General features: G+C 36.9%; 1 protein-coding gene across 2 annotated transcripts in view; it reads right to left on the bottom strand.

Annotated features, from left to right (window-relative positions):
- Positions 1-13,408, bottom strand: part of ciapin1 (cytokine induced apoptosis inhibitor 1) — a 49,454-nt gene that overhangs the window by 19,588 nt on the left and 16,458 nt on the right. For both annotated transcript variants that reach the window (XM_086027421.1, XM_086027420.1), the window contains exons 2-5: positions 9,694-9,856; positions 9,467-9,610; positions 424-503; positions 1-92 (exon numbers count right to left, since the gene is read on the bottom strand). The exon at positions 1-92 is cut by the window's left edge and continues 77 nt beyond it. In XM_086027421.1, coding sequence (XP_085883547.1) covers positions 1-92; positions 424-503; positions 9,467-9,610; positions 9,694-9,850 — 473 coding nt within the window. In that variant the 5' untranslated portion in view covers positions 9,851-9,856. The remainder of the gene's footprint in view (positions 93-423; positions 504-9,466; positions 9,611-9,693; positions 9,857-13,408) is intronic.

Below are 13,408 nucleotides of genomic sequence, written 5' to 3'. Positions count from 1 at the left end.
GATAAGCGCACTCTTGATGGCGTGTTTCCACGGTAACCAGTAGCTGTCTGGAGAGAGTTCAAGGCCTCTGAACTCAGTTGTGTGTTACTAATCTGAGGGAGAAACGAGATTCGAAACGAGAACAGCAATTATTCCACTGATTATAAATAAAAATTCAAATTCTAATTAGGGCTGAACTATTTCAGAACAAGATTGAATTACGATTTTTCGGACTGAAATTCGGATTTTGATTAGATTCATGTTGTCCCATTTACATTTGTAGTGACAACAAATTCAGCCGCAATCTTTTGACATACTATTTCCGAAAGTTTCCTACACATACTACACGTGATATGCTAGCAAATGTAGTTATGGTTGTCCATATGGCATAGCCCGACACATCATATTGGGTAGTTACTGTCATCTCCATCTAACGCTCCCCACCTCTGTCACTGACATCAAGCCTGATAACTTGAGAGCCGATATCAGCTTCTCAGCAGTCCTCACACTCTGTGCGTCAACTCCTGAAACAAAAGGAGAGTCTGAATACATTGTGAATGTGAAACTGATCACACGCATAAAAGGAAGTGAATCCATGTGAGAAGTGGGGTAATTGTCTTTTTTTTTCTTTTTAACATTTATTGTCAACTAGAGATGTGCGAGTACCGATATCTGGCCGATATTTGGAATTTGGGCGATTATCGGCATCAGCCTTTTTTTGTTGACGACCGATCATTTCAAAACTGGTTTAATTTTAGTTGGCTGCAGCGTGCTTCTCTCTTTGCCTGCCATGCGAGTAGCCCTGGCTGCAGAGAACAGATTGGTCTGCTTACAGCACCATCTGATTCCTCGTGCAGTGGCTAACAGCCCATAACTGTAGAGTAATCTATATCTTTCATTCAAAAAATTATTGTAAAATGACTGTATCAATGAACTAAAACACACAAATGTATTTGCATGGTCCCCAACCACCAGTCTGTGGCCATATTTTCCAAATTTTCCAATTTTTTTTGTATGAACTGGGTCGTGATGGAAAAAACGTTCGGAAACACTAAATGAGAGTATTAAAAACTTACTACATTTAGAACAGCAATAAAATGTGTGCTTAATTGTGACATACTGCAACTACGGAAACCATGCGATTTACTCATTCACTGCCATTGATGAATTTACTTGTCTTTTCACAGTCCAGCCATTCAATCCCAGGAATTTATTTACATTTTTTTTTCAATTTTTTTTTTTCATACATTAGGGTAAAAGGGGGTCTGAAAATGTCTGGCAGTGAATCAGTTAACTATCGTTAAAAGATCAACAGACAGCCAAATACATACATAAATACAGTATATACATAAAGACTTACGCATCTATTATTGGTTGTGTTTTATCTTTCATAACCATAATTTATTATATACCGTATTTTCCGGACTACAAGTCGCTCCGCCGTACAAGTTGCACCAGCTATAAAATGCATAATAAAGTGGAAAAAAAAAAATAGTCGCACTGCAGTTTAAGTCACATTTTTGGAGGAAATTGTGCGCTTAGTACACATCATTTCCATGAGCTACGATGGTAACATTTAGCTAACAGTCACACATGTAGCATACAAGAATGTTACGATAAGATAACTTTAAACTCACCAAAATGGTTGTAGATTCATTAAATAAGTGTTTTATTTATCCCCGACCATGTAGAATGTTTCCACGACTCCAAAAGTATTTATGTATTCGGTCGTAATTATGTATTTGTCTCCTCTGTGCTTGGCTTCTTACGTGTGTGGCTGCATGATGCAATACCCGAGCCAGAGGCAGGCAACTGCCTGTTTGTGGTTCGTTCTTGTTCAACCATCATCTGTAAGTAACTTAGACAATTGTGTGTAATGAGCATGCAACATTTATATAGGAGCTGATTTTGGATGATTTTATGTGTTGTTGACTGAACATACTAATCGCTATCGCGGTTGCTAATCGTTAGCATGTCTGCCTGTTAGTGGTTCATTCTTGTTCAACCATCGTCTGTAAGTAACTTAGACAATCGTATGTAATGAGCATGCAACATTTATGGACTGAAGTGTGGATGATTGTTCGTTGTTGACTGAACATACTAATAGCTATCGCTAATGCTAATTGCGATCGCTAATTGTTAGCATAGGCTCATCTTGTTCATGAGTTTCAAGTTTCTTTTGTTTCGACAATGACAATGATCTTCCTATTTTTTGTGAAGAGAAAAACTCTCTTACCGCGCTGACAGTTTTGGCTGTCACTGCAGCCTTCCTCTGAGCTGTCACTGCTTCCACGTGACATATCTAAAACAGCTGACTGGGTCAAGGTAATCTTCAAAATAAGGCTCCCCGACCCGATCAAGGGTGCGCTCCAACCCCCCGCAAATGCGCTATATAAATAAAATTGTATTGTATTGTATTATATTGTATTATTTTGCTCCGGACACGTCACGTGGAAGCAGTGACAGCTCCGAGGAAGGCTGCAGTGACAGCCGAAACTGACGTCACGTGGAAGCAGTGACAGCTCCGAGGAAGGCTGCAGTGACAGCCGAAACTGTCAGCACGGTAAGAGAGTGTTCTCTTCACAAAAAATAAGATCATTGTCATTCTCAAAACAAAAGAAACTTGAAACTCGTTTAACGAATACGAAGACAAGATGAACATTATTGGATCATCTTGTTCATGTCTAGGAATATACATGTGTATGTAATGCACAGATTGATTGTATTTTCTGTTTCTTATGCAGTTTCACAATGTAAACAGGCAACTTCGCTGCACACCTGGAGTCAGTGGAGTTTGTTTGTGAATGTTTAGCTGTTTGGATAAGCTAGCTTCCTCAACTAGCAAGGCCTTAACAGTCAAATTGTCTTTTTATCATACTATTTTAATTACTTATTTAACAAGACATTAGATTTTAACCGTTTAAATGATTCATGCATTTTAATAGCTTTTAGGATTTATCTTAAGTTTATGTTGGTTACAATAAACATGTCAAATGATAGGTAATTGTGATGGCTTGTTCGTGCTACTTGTATTTTTGATGTTTTGTCTCCCTCTGCAGGCGCTTTACAACACAATACAATACAATACAACACAATTTTATTTATATAGCACATTTCATAACAGCTAGAAAGCAGACTACGTGAACTATGAACTGGAGGTGGCGCGATTAAATCTGCGAATAAGAAGACAAGTTAGAAATATTGGAGACAGAGTGAATTATGCTAAAGCGACTGCAGAGGGAGACTAAACATCATAAATACAAGTCAGCACTAACAAGCCATGACGGTAATAATGTGTTAATAATTTCACACAAAAGTCGCTCCAGAGTTAGTTGCACCCACGGCCAAATTACGAAAAAAACGTGATTTATAGTCTGGAAAATACGGTAATTATAATAGTACTAGGGTGCCAAAGGATTTGTTGTTTATTATTTGAGCCTTTAGCCAGTATATACTCTCGGAGAAAATTTAACGTTTGACATCCCAACCACTAATATTCGAAGACCAGCGATTTGATGATGGATTGTACAAGTGGCTACTCGACTCAACTTTATTTAAATAACGCTTTCACAACAGCTCCAGGTCTAAAAAAGCACTTTACAGAATATATGAGATAATACATCAACCTAGACGGACGAAGGATTGTAATTAAGCAGAACGCCAAAGTTTTTTTTTTAACCCAAATCATTTTTCTTCTGTTAGAAAAGTATACATTATCTTGATATTTGTCCTGTTGTGTAAGCGGTTTTTGAATGCACCCCCGTGTCTTGCGCGGAACACGAGAGACATCAATGTTTACTTAAGATCCGCGTTTTATAGATGAACCACAAAGGCTATTTACGAAAAAAAAGACAAACATTCAATTACAAGCATCCGCCATGTTTTTCCACTCGGACCGTTCAAGAAGGTAACACATTTTTGTAGTTGCACGTTGCAGAAAATGTGGGCAATGCAGACACCACGTGGAGGCCCTGGGTAATCCAAACTTGGCGCAGTTGGAGCCTCAGCCAAAGTTTTTGCCACCTAAAATTCATGATACAGTAACGTCACCGGTACTTGATGCAACACTAATACCCACTATACGGTAACAATAAAGGCTTTCTATTCAATTTATGATCAAACTTTATGTACAGCACTTTGTTAAAGCTGTGGTTGTTTTTCAGAGTTCTCTATGAACAAGGCTGAGTGTCTCAAAATGTAAGGCGTCCAAGTCTAAGTACACACAGACCTGATGTACTGTGAAACAACGGATCAGTAACTCATTCACTGCCAAAGACATATGAATATGTCTTTTCACATTCCAGAGATTCAGTCCCAGAAATGTATTTTTTTTTTTTCTCTTTTTTTTTTCAAACGTTAGGGTAGGGGTGGTCTATCTGGCAAAAATATCAGATCATGATTAAAAAAAAAAAAAAAAAAAAAATCACAATCATGATTTTATCATGATTCTTTTTTTACATTTTGCACAATTTGCACATTTATGACCATTTTCCTCATGTTAAACATATAAAACATTTAAAATAACCATAAAACTAAAAGAAAAAATGACATTTTAAGTCAGCTAAGCTTTCTGAACAGGTTTTAATTTGAATAGTGACAATTTTTATCAAAATGTGCAGTGAATGTAAACATAAAAGGTAACATAATGTAAACATCAAAACACAGCTCATAACGCAGGTCTAGTGCTTTGAAGTCTTTTAAAGCCCTTGTTTTCCACTGTTTCAATGGTAATCAATCATGTCTTCAGCAAGGTAATAAGTCACTGCCTCAGTTACTTCTTTACATTGCTTGCTTGTTTTTTCATATGGACTAGGGCTACACGTTATTGGAAAAAAATTACATTGCGATTTTTGGGGGGGTTGCAATATATATTGCGATATTAAAAATAGAAGAATTTTCTCCAGATGACTTGAATAGATTTGTTTGGGAAAAATTTGGTTAACTCACCATGAAATCATTGTCCTCATATAATAGCGTTTAATCCAGACTAAGGGGGCTCATCTGAGAATGATGATTGCTGATACAAAAGGGATCACAGAGTTCATGTCTCTGTACTATAATAGATTATTTAACATTGTATTTCATACTTCATTGTAAACAGCAGCAAAATATTAAACATATTTTAAACAAAAAAATAAAAAGAGCAGATGCACTAGACCCTTGAGTCATTTAAAAAAATAGAAGAAAATAAAAAACCTCTAATGCAGCAGCAGAGTTATAAACATCTTGAAACTAAACTATAAAATATTAAAAATTTAAAAAGCAGGTGTACTAGCGCCTGAATTGTTTACAAAAATCTAACATTAAAATAAATAAAAAATCTTTGTGAAACTGCAGCAAAGTTGTATAAACATATTTCAACAAAAATATTAGAAATTAAAGAGCAGGTGCATTAGTCCCGAGTTCACAAAAATATAACAATAACTAAAACGGTCTGTAAAACATATTGCATCCGTGATTTGTCTGTGCTGTTTGGACTTCTTATCATAAGGAGTTATGCTGGCGAAGGCGTCTCTAATTGTTTTTGGAGAAGATGAAATTTCACCTCAGGTCTGCTCATACAGGGGCTTGTGATGGCGATTGCAGCAACAACGGTGAGACACTGTTGGCAAAGGATGTTTTGTTGTTCTGAATCGTCCTTTTTATAGCCGAAATACTTTCATATTTTGGATGTTGACTTTCTTTTGGGGACTAAATCCACTGCTGCTGTTTTCAGAGCAGACAGCAGTGGCTGTGAGAGTGGGGGGGGAGGGGCCAGTGACTGATTGGCAGGAGGGAGGGGGTGAGCGAGACAGGCTGTGTAAGAGCACATAGTAAAAAAAAAAAAGTTCGCACGTCCTACGATGTGACTATCACGCATGCGCACATTGCAATCGCGATGTTCAAACGACACATCGTGTAGGCCTAATATGGAGTGCTCTTGTTAAATGGCTGTGTTACCGTGAGTTGCGTAAGCTTGGAGCTAGCGGCTGCCTCCAGCTGCCAATGGTGGGATCTCCGTTTGCTTTGGCTGTCGGCGCTGATGTCTGAACAGAGTCCCTGCAAACTTTGCAAACAACTGGTTTGCGCTTTCTCCTCTGAGGAAAAGCCAAACCAAATCAACACTGTGGATGTGGAGTTTCTTTTCGGGACCAACTCTGCTTTGTGGTGACTTTCCGCTATAGCTCCGCGCTGTATACAAACAAACAGGGAGGCGGGGAGTGTCACGTACGGTGCACTGTGCGTGCTGTGATTGGTTGGTTGGGTATACGCGTCAGCGGCTTTGCGCCGCCATCGAGCTAAACTGTTTAGAATGTGCCATGTAGACGATCAAACGATCTTTCGCTTTATGAGATCGTGAACACGTTAAACCGCTTAACGATCTAATATCGTCATATCGCCCACCCCTACATTAGGGTAAAAGAGGGTCTGAAAATGCCTGGCAGTGAATGAGTTAAGGAATAAGTGTCAAACTCGTGTCCTCAAGGGCCATTTTCCTGCATGCTTTCCATCCCTCCTTGCTGCACCATACCTGATTCAAATGATCAGCTCATCAGCAAGCTCTGAAGGAGACTGATACTATCCTGATCATTTGAAACAGGTGTGTTACAGCAGGGACAATTGGAAAACATGCAGAAAAGCGGCCCTCCAGGACCAGAGCTTTACACCTGTGAGTTAAGGGGTTCTCGAGTGTTCAAGAATACAGTGTTCAATGTCCAGAGATGACTAGGCATGTGATGGTAGTTTTGAAAGGTAGAGTTTTAGTGGTTGAATAAATACAAAGTTTTGAAATCAATGAATAATCATTTTAAATAATTGTGATATGAATATCAATCAAAACAATAGGGATAATTATTTTTTCCATAATCGTTTTAAAACGAAAAGTTATTGTATAGAGTCCATTGTTTTATTGTGCACAGCTGTGTGCTCATTGGGCACCAGCCCATTAAATACTAATTTCACTCAATAAAAAACAAATTTGAAAAATATGTAAGGATAAGCGGTTTGGATAATTGATGGATATATACACTACTAGGGGGTGAGCGATATGGGCTGAAAAACTATATCTTGATTAGGGCTGGGCGATATGACGATATTAGATCGATTAGGGGTTTAACGTGTTGACAATCTCATAAAGCCGAAAGATCGTTTGATCATCTACAGGGCACACTCTATACAGTTTAGCTCTTTGGCGGCTCAAAGCCGCTGACTCATACCCGACCAACCAATCACAGCACACACAGTGCACCGTAAGTGACACTCCCCGCCTCCCTGTTTGTTTGTGTAGCGGAAAGCTATAGCGGAAAGTCACAACGAAGCAGAGTTGGACCCGAAAAGAACCTCCACATCCACAGTGTCGATTTGGTTTGGCTTGTCCTCGGATGAGAAAGCACAAACCAGTTATTTGCAAAGTTTGCAGAGACTCGGTTCGGACGTCAGATGGCAACATCACAAAAGTGTTTAATCACTTACGGAGACAGCACCCAAAAAACTACGCCAACAGCCAAAGCAAACCGAGATCAGACATATGGTAGCCAGAGGCAGCCGCGAGCTCCAAGCTAACACAGCCCACGGTAACACAGTCATTTAACAAGCACACTCCATATGAAAAAACAAGCAAGCGGTGTAAAGAAGTAACTGAGGCAGTGACTTATTACCTTGCTGAAGATATGATTCCCATTAAAAGTGTGGAAAACGAGGGGTGTAAAAGACTGTTCAAAGTACTACACCCGCGTTACGAGCTTTGTTTATATGTTTACGTTATGTTACCTTTTATGTTTACGAGATCTCGCGGGATTAGAACGCCACAAGATTTCTCGTCCCTGCACAGCACGAGATCTATTTTCTTTTGATGGTTTTGGAGTCCTACACTTTAAAAACAATACAATAAATAAAAAAACAATAAGAGGCAGTGTTACATCTATTAATAAATATATCAATAAATATTAACAAATAAAACAAATAAAATATAAATAAAGCCAATAAATTACCATAAAACACTATATACAATTGAGTTAGTGACCACGAGCACAGTTGGATTTTGTCAAAGTATTCAGTAAGAGGAAAGATCTCAGCTTTAGCTGTTATTGCACCAATATTTGAGAGCATGGAACGAAAGTGACTCCTGCTTGCATTTGCACTTTAGAGCTAGATTATGAATTTTCTTGCAGTCTGTTCGATAAAAAACATTTTGAAAACTGAAAAAATTACATTAGGTATTTTTTTTATATTCGAAATTTAGCAAAAATCTCGTCTCGTCTCGTTCTCTCGGACTCAATCTCGTGAGACATCTCGTCTCATGGGATTTTTGTCTCGTCCCATCCCTAATGTTTACATTCACTGCACATTTTGATGAAAATTGTCATCATTCAAATTAAAACCTGTTCAGAAATCTTAGCTGGCTTAAAATGTCATTTTTCTTTTTGAGTTTTATATAAATTTTAAATATGTTTTATGAGGAAATGGCCAAAAATGTGCAAATTAGTCTAAAAAAAAACAATGTAAAAAAAGAATCATGATAAAATCATGATTGTGATTTTATTTAAAAAAAATAGTGATATGATATTTTTGGATTATATTTTTGCCATATCACCAATTACTAATCTTGATATTTTTTCAAAAAACTTGATAATGATAATTTGACGATGTTCTACAAAAAATATTTTCTTTTTGGCACTTGCTTCACAGAACAATAATGGATGGACAGCATTTGTGAAGAATAACTCTTGTTTATATTTTAAATTGCTTCTTCTGCACAACATAACGATATTCTAAGGCAATATTTAACAATGAAAAACTAAAAATTATGTCTAGACCTAGATTGATTTTTGGGAATGTTTACGTCATCTAAATGTCCATAATGATATGACTTACATAATGGCATTTTGAGGTGCAGTAAGTACTGGTGTACCACTGCCAACTACTAGAGCAATCAGAATGAGAAAAGGGTGTTAATTACAGCAATCAGAATGAGAAAAAATGTATTTGATATGTGACGTTTGACAAGGTGTCACCCAGCGAGAGAAAAAAAGATATCGTCAGATGGTCATTTCAGATGGTATATGCACTTTCTCCTTTCATTATTGGTTTAGATTTCAGAACAGATCTGAAATATATTGTGTAAATAAAATGCTGTTAATCCCAATGGATTGTTCTGTGTGTAATCAGTTAAATTGACTGGCATTTTGAGTTAAAAGAAAGAAAAATTAAGTTTAAATAAAAGACATTCAAAATACTTCATTTTTCATTATTTTTTTATTTTAAAAATAAATCGTAATCGTAAAATCAGGTTTGAGAGAAAATAATCGGGATTTTCTTATTAGGCAAAATCGAACAGCCCTAATTGAGTGTTGTTGTTTTTTTGTATTTTTTACATATATCGTACTATTAATCAATAAACAAACAAACATGCAATACTGAAAATTTCTTTGGAAGTGAGCTAAGATAGAAATTCAGCAGAGGAAAAAATAATTACTTCCATATACAGACAATGAGAAATGCATCTGACCTGTAACTGGTTCATCCAGAACTACCTTCCCACCAGGTCTCAGTACTCTGGCCATCTCTGCCAGAGTCTCTGAACTGTGAATAGAAAAGCTGTCCAACAGGAGGCAAGAGAGCACCCAGTCAAATGAGGATTCAGCATAGGAGGCTAAGGAGAAAAAGGTAAGTGTTCAACTTGTTAGTGACATGACAATCAGAAAAAGGAAGAGTCGTACTGTAGGTTATACTCACATAGCAAGAACATTTCCTTGTTTTCCACTGAAACTTTGCCATTTGCACCAACAATGACACGAAGATCCTCTGCAAACTGTTTTAAGGTGGTAGGTGATGACGGCTGAGCCCAAACCAACAGCACCCGATCCTCCATTTTGATACCTAGGTCCGCCATGATCACCTGGAAAGGAAGATTCCCTTAAGGTGGTTTTACACTAACAATAAAAACAGCATCAGGTTTTAGGTTTAAAAAATATACCAATGATTCAGCATGACCAGTAAATGGTTATGTTGATTTATTTGTAGTATTTAGAGCTGTAACGATTGATCAACAATTAATCGATTATAAAATGAATTGATAATAATTTATGAAAAACAATTGTTTTGTGACCTACTTCCACTTGAAATATTCCAAATCTCCCAAATATTCTGTTTTTTTGTAGTCTGTAGTAGGGTTGTCACGATACCAAATTTCTGTTTTGATACTGATATCAATATGTATTTTGATACTTTTTGCAAACAGGTTAAACACTCAAATGTCAATATTTTCCTTTATTTTAAAACAGACTTTGGGAACAATAACTAATAGCTTTCTCTGCTGAATATATTGGCACTTGATCCATACAGATAAACTCTGCAACTGCCCTGTTGAGCCTTTTAGCATCTTTGCTGTCCTTTAGGTACTTCATATGCTGTTGAAAGACATCTTGGAGAGTATGTTGCTTCTGAGTGGGTGGTGTCACCCTTTCTGAGCCAGTAGCACTAGACTTCTGTTGTTGGTGGAAGGAGAAGGTACAGTATTTTAATTAACATGATCATTTTAATTTGAATATCTTTGCTTTATTTTACTTGTTCTTATTATCAAAGGGTTTGTGTTTTGAAACTATACATGAAATAATTAATGGACATAACTAGAAAAATAAATTGAGACTCATTATTGGGATGCTCCAATCGATCGGGCATCGATCATGAACGGCCGATTACGAGTTTGCGCTGGATGGCACGCATGCTGCATCTTATGCATGATGCGTTACTTTTTTCTCGTTGACAAATGCACAAGATAGTTTGTCTATGCACAAGACAAGAAACCAAGTTCCTGAGTCGTTTCAATTTAGGAACTCATTGAATAGTTTATTCGAGTGAAGCCTGCATGTGACTATTTTTTCTACTTTGATTATATTCTAAACCATGCAATGTTTAGGTGGCATGTTATTTATTTGACTTTTTGCATAATTAAGTATTTTGAGACTGATGATTCTTTTGATCTGTTAAAAACTGTGTTACTAAAAGCTGGTTTTTCAATTATCTTTGTGCCCGAGTATAGTTGTATTGTGCCAGCAACAGTTTTGTATTTCTTCATGCTTTTGAAAATATATATAGATTTTTGTCAAAATTACGGTAATAATATGGCTGTTTTTTTCCAGATAATATTGAATAATAGCAGTCACCATAAATAAACGGGAAAAATACCCAGGTATTCCATGTGATCGGAATTGGTATCGGCCGATCTCACTCATGCATGATCGGTATCGGTGTCATAAAACCTGATCGGAACATCCCGAATTTCCACTGTTTTAAATTGATTTATTAGCGACCAGCAGAGTTTTAAAATAGGCAGATGCCAATATTCGTCAAAAAGCCAAACATCGGTGTCGATTATCGGTCTATCCCTAATGTTGGCTACTGAAAGTTTACGACTGGGCAGAGAGGAGCTTTATACTAATTTCATTGACATTATAGTGTAGTGAACTGGTGAACATTATCACCTGTCGTTCTTAACAAAAGTCACGGAACAAATTTGCATGGTTGTCCTTCAAATGTTTGAACAAATTTGCATGGTTGTCCTTCAAATGTTTCGACAAATTTGACATGTTGTCTCCCTTCGTGAGGCAGACTTTGTAGTACATACCGCCTGCACTGCGGTGCTTCTGTGTTCAGTGGCTTGCCATTGTCATTCAGTTTGAACCAGAAGTACTTTTACATCGTACTTCGGGTCCCCGTTTTATCAACCAGTGCGGGCTTTTCTGCAGCTGAAGCAGTGGCTGATGCTTTTTTTTTTTCATTTCTGACACGTTCAGTCATGTCTGAAAGCTAGCTGTATTAGCACACACACACCGGTTACGGTGTGTGTTTGCAAAGGACACAATATTCTTTTTGCTATGCTAACATATTGTAGCGTGTAATGGATTAAGGAGGTATTAGTCAGCGAACTCACGTTTTTAACAACCAAAACTCTGTGCGTAGGCCATGTTTGACATTGAAGCAGAAAAATCTCTCGCGAAATGAGTGATGCGTTCACGAACTGGGAAATTCCAGTACTCAATGTAACAAAACATGACATATTTGAAACAAGCCCTCAATGGCGTCACATAACAATAAAACACAATTAAGTTTGTTACAATATACTATATTATAGTACAAACAAAAAATAATAAAAAATATATGTTCCTCCTAATAGTTTAAGATTTTTTTCCCCTGTTGCATTGATTGTGCAGACCAAATTACTACTATTAAATTACCCATATTAGTGAAGAAAAACAAAACGTTTGGGATAAAGGTTAAATGAAAACAAAATTAAAAACCAATACAGTACAAGTGTTTATTTTAGTTTTCTTTAGCACAGTGCTTTTTCCTAATTTACTCCTGATTTCACTACCTTCTATATTTATTAAAATGCTTGGTTCCAAAGAAGAGTGAAATTTGTTTACAAGTATTTCTTTTTGTATTTATAGATAGTTTCATATGATTTGTGCAACTCTGTGTGTACTAGTGTATAGTTTTGGTTTCATTTTAAAATGCACTAAACAATTGCAGCCAAAACCTTTAAGGCCACAATATTGACTTCAGTTCAAGCTGCACCATCATTTATGATTGAACATCTCAGAACTGCTGGTACAAGTTGCAAAGTTTAATCAAAGTTGAATGTTGTATCATCTTATTAATTTGTACATACATAAAAGAAATCAAGCTGTAAACTAATTATAGTTATACAAGAGCAGCTGCTTGCTGGTGCGATGCGCCGCAATTTACATATGATCCGATTAGTCGACTAATCACGACTACTGTTGGTGATTAGTCAACTACCAAAATAATCGTTTGTGGCAGACCTTGTAGTAAGTAGAATTATTATCTTGGTGTTGAATCAAAATAAAACACTTGCTTTTACTTTGGAAAAACTTAACATTTTTTCCCTTTTTTCTGACATGTCAAGAACCAAACTAGTACCGTATTTTCCGGAGTACAAGTCACACCAGCCATAAAATGCATAATAAAGTTGAAAAAACATATATAAGTCGGACTGGAGTATAAGTCGCATTTTTGGAGGAAATTGTGTGCTTAGTACACATCATTTCCACCGAGCTACGATGGTAACATTTAGCTAACAGTCACATATGTAGCATACAAGAATGTTACGATAAGATAACTTTAAACTCACCAAAACGGTTGGAGATCGATTGAATAAGTCTTATTTATCCCCGACCATGTAGAATGTTTTCACGTCTCCAAAAGTATTTATGTATTCGGTTGTAATTATGTCTTCGTCTCCTCTGTGCTCGGCTTCTTTCGTGTGTGGCTGCATGATGCAATACCCCAGCCAGAGGCAGGCAACTGCCTGTTTGTGGTTTGTTCTTATTCAACCATCGTCTGTAAGTAACTTAGACAATTGTGTGTACCGGTAATGAGCATGAAACATTTATATAGGAGCTGAATTGTGGATAATTGCACTGCGTTG

The sequence above is a fragment of the Filicampus tigris genome, chromosome 4, assembly GCF_054856515.1.
Source record: "Filicampus tigris isolate MCC_2025a chromosome 4, RoL_Ftig_1.0, whole genome shotgun sequence".
In the NCBI taxonomy this organism is placed as follows: Eukaryota; Metazoa; Chordata; class Actinopteri; order Syngnathiformes; family Syngnathidae; genus Filicampus; species Filicampus tigris.
Note: the sequence above shows the minus strand (reverse complement) of the source record. Positions and strands in the feature narration are given on the sequence as shown.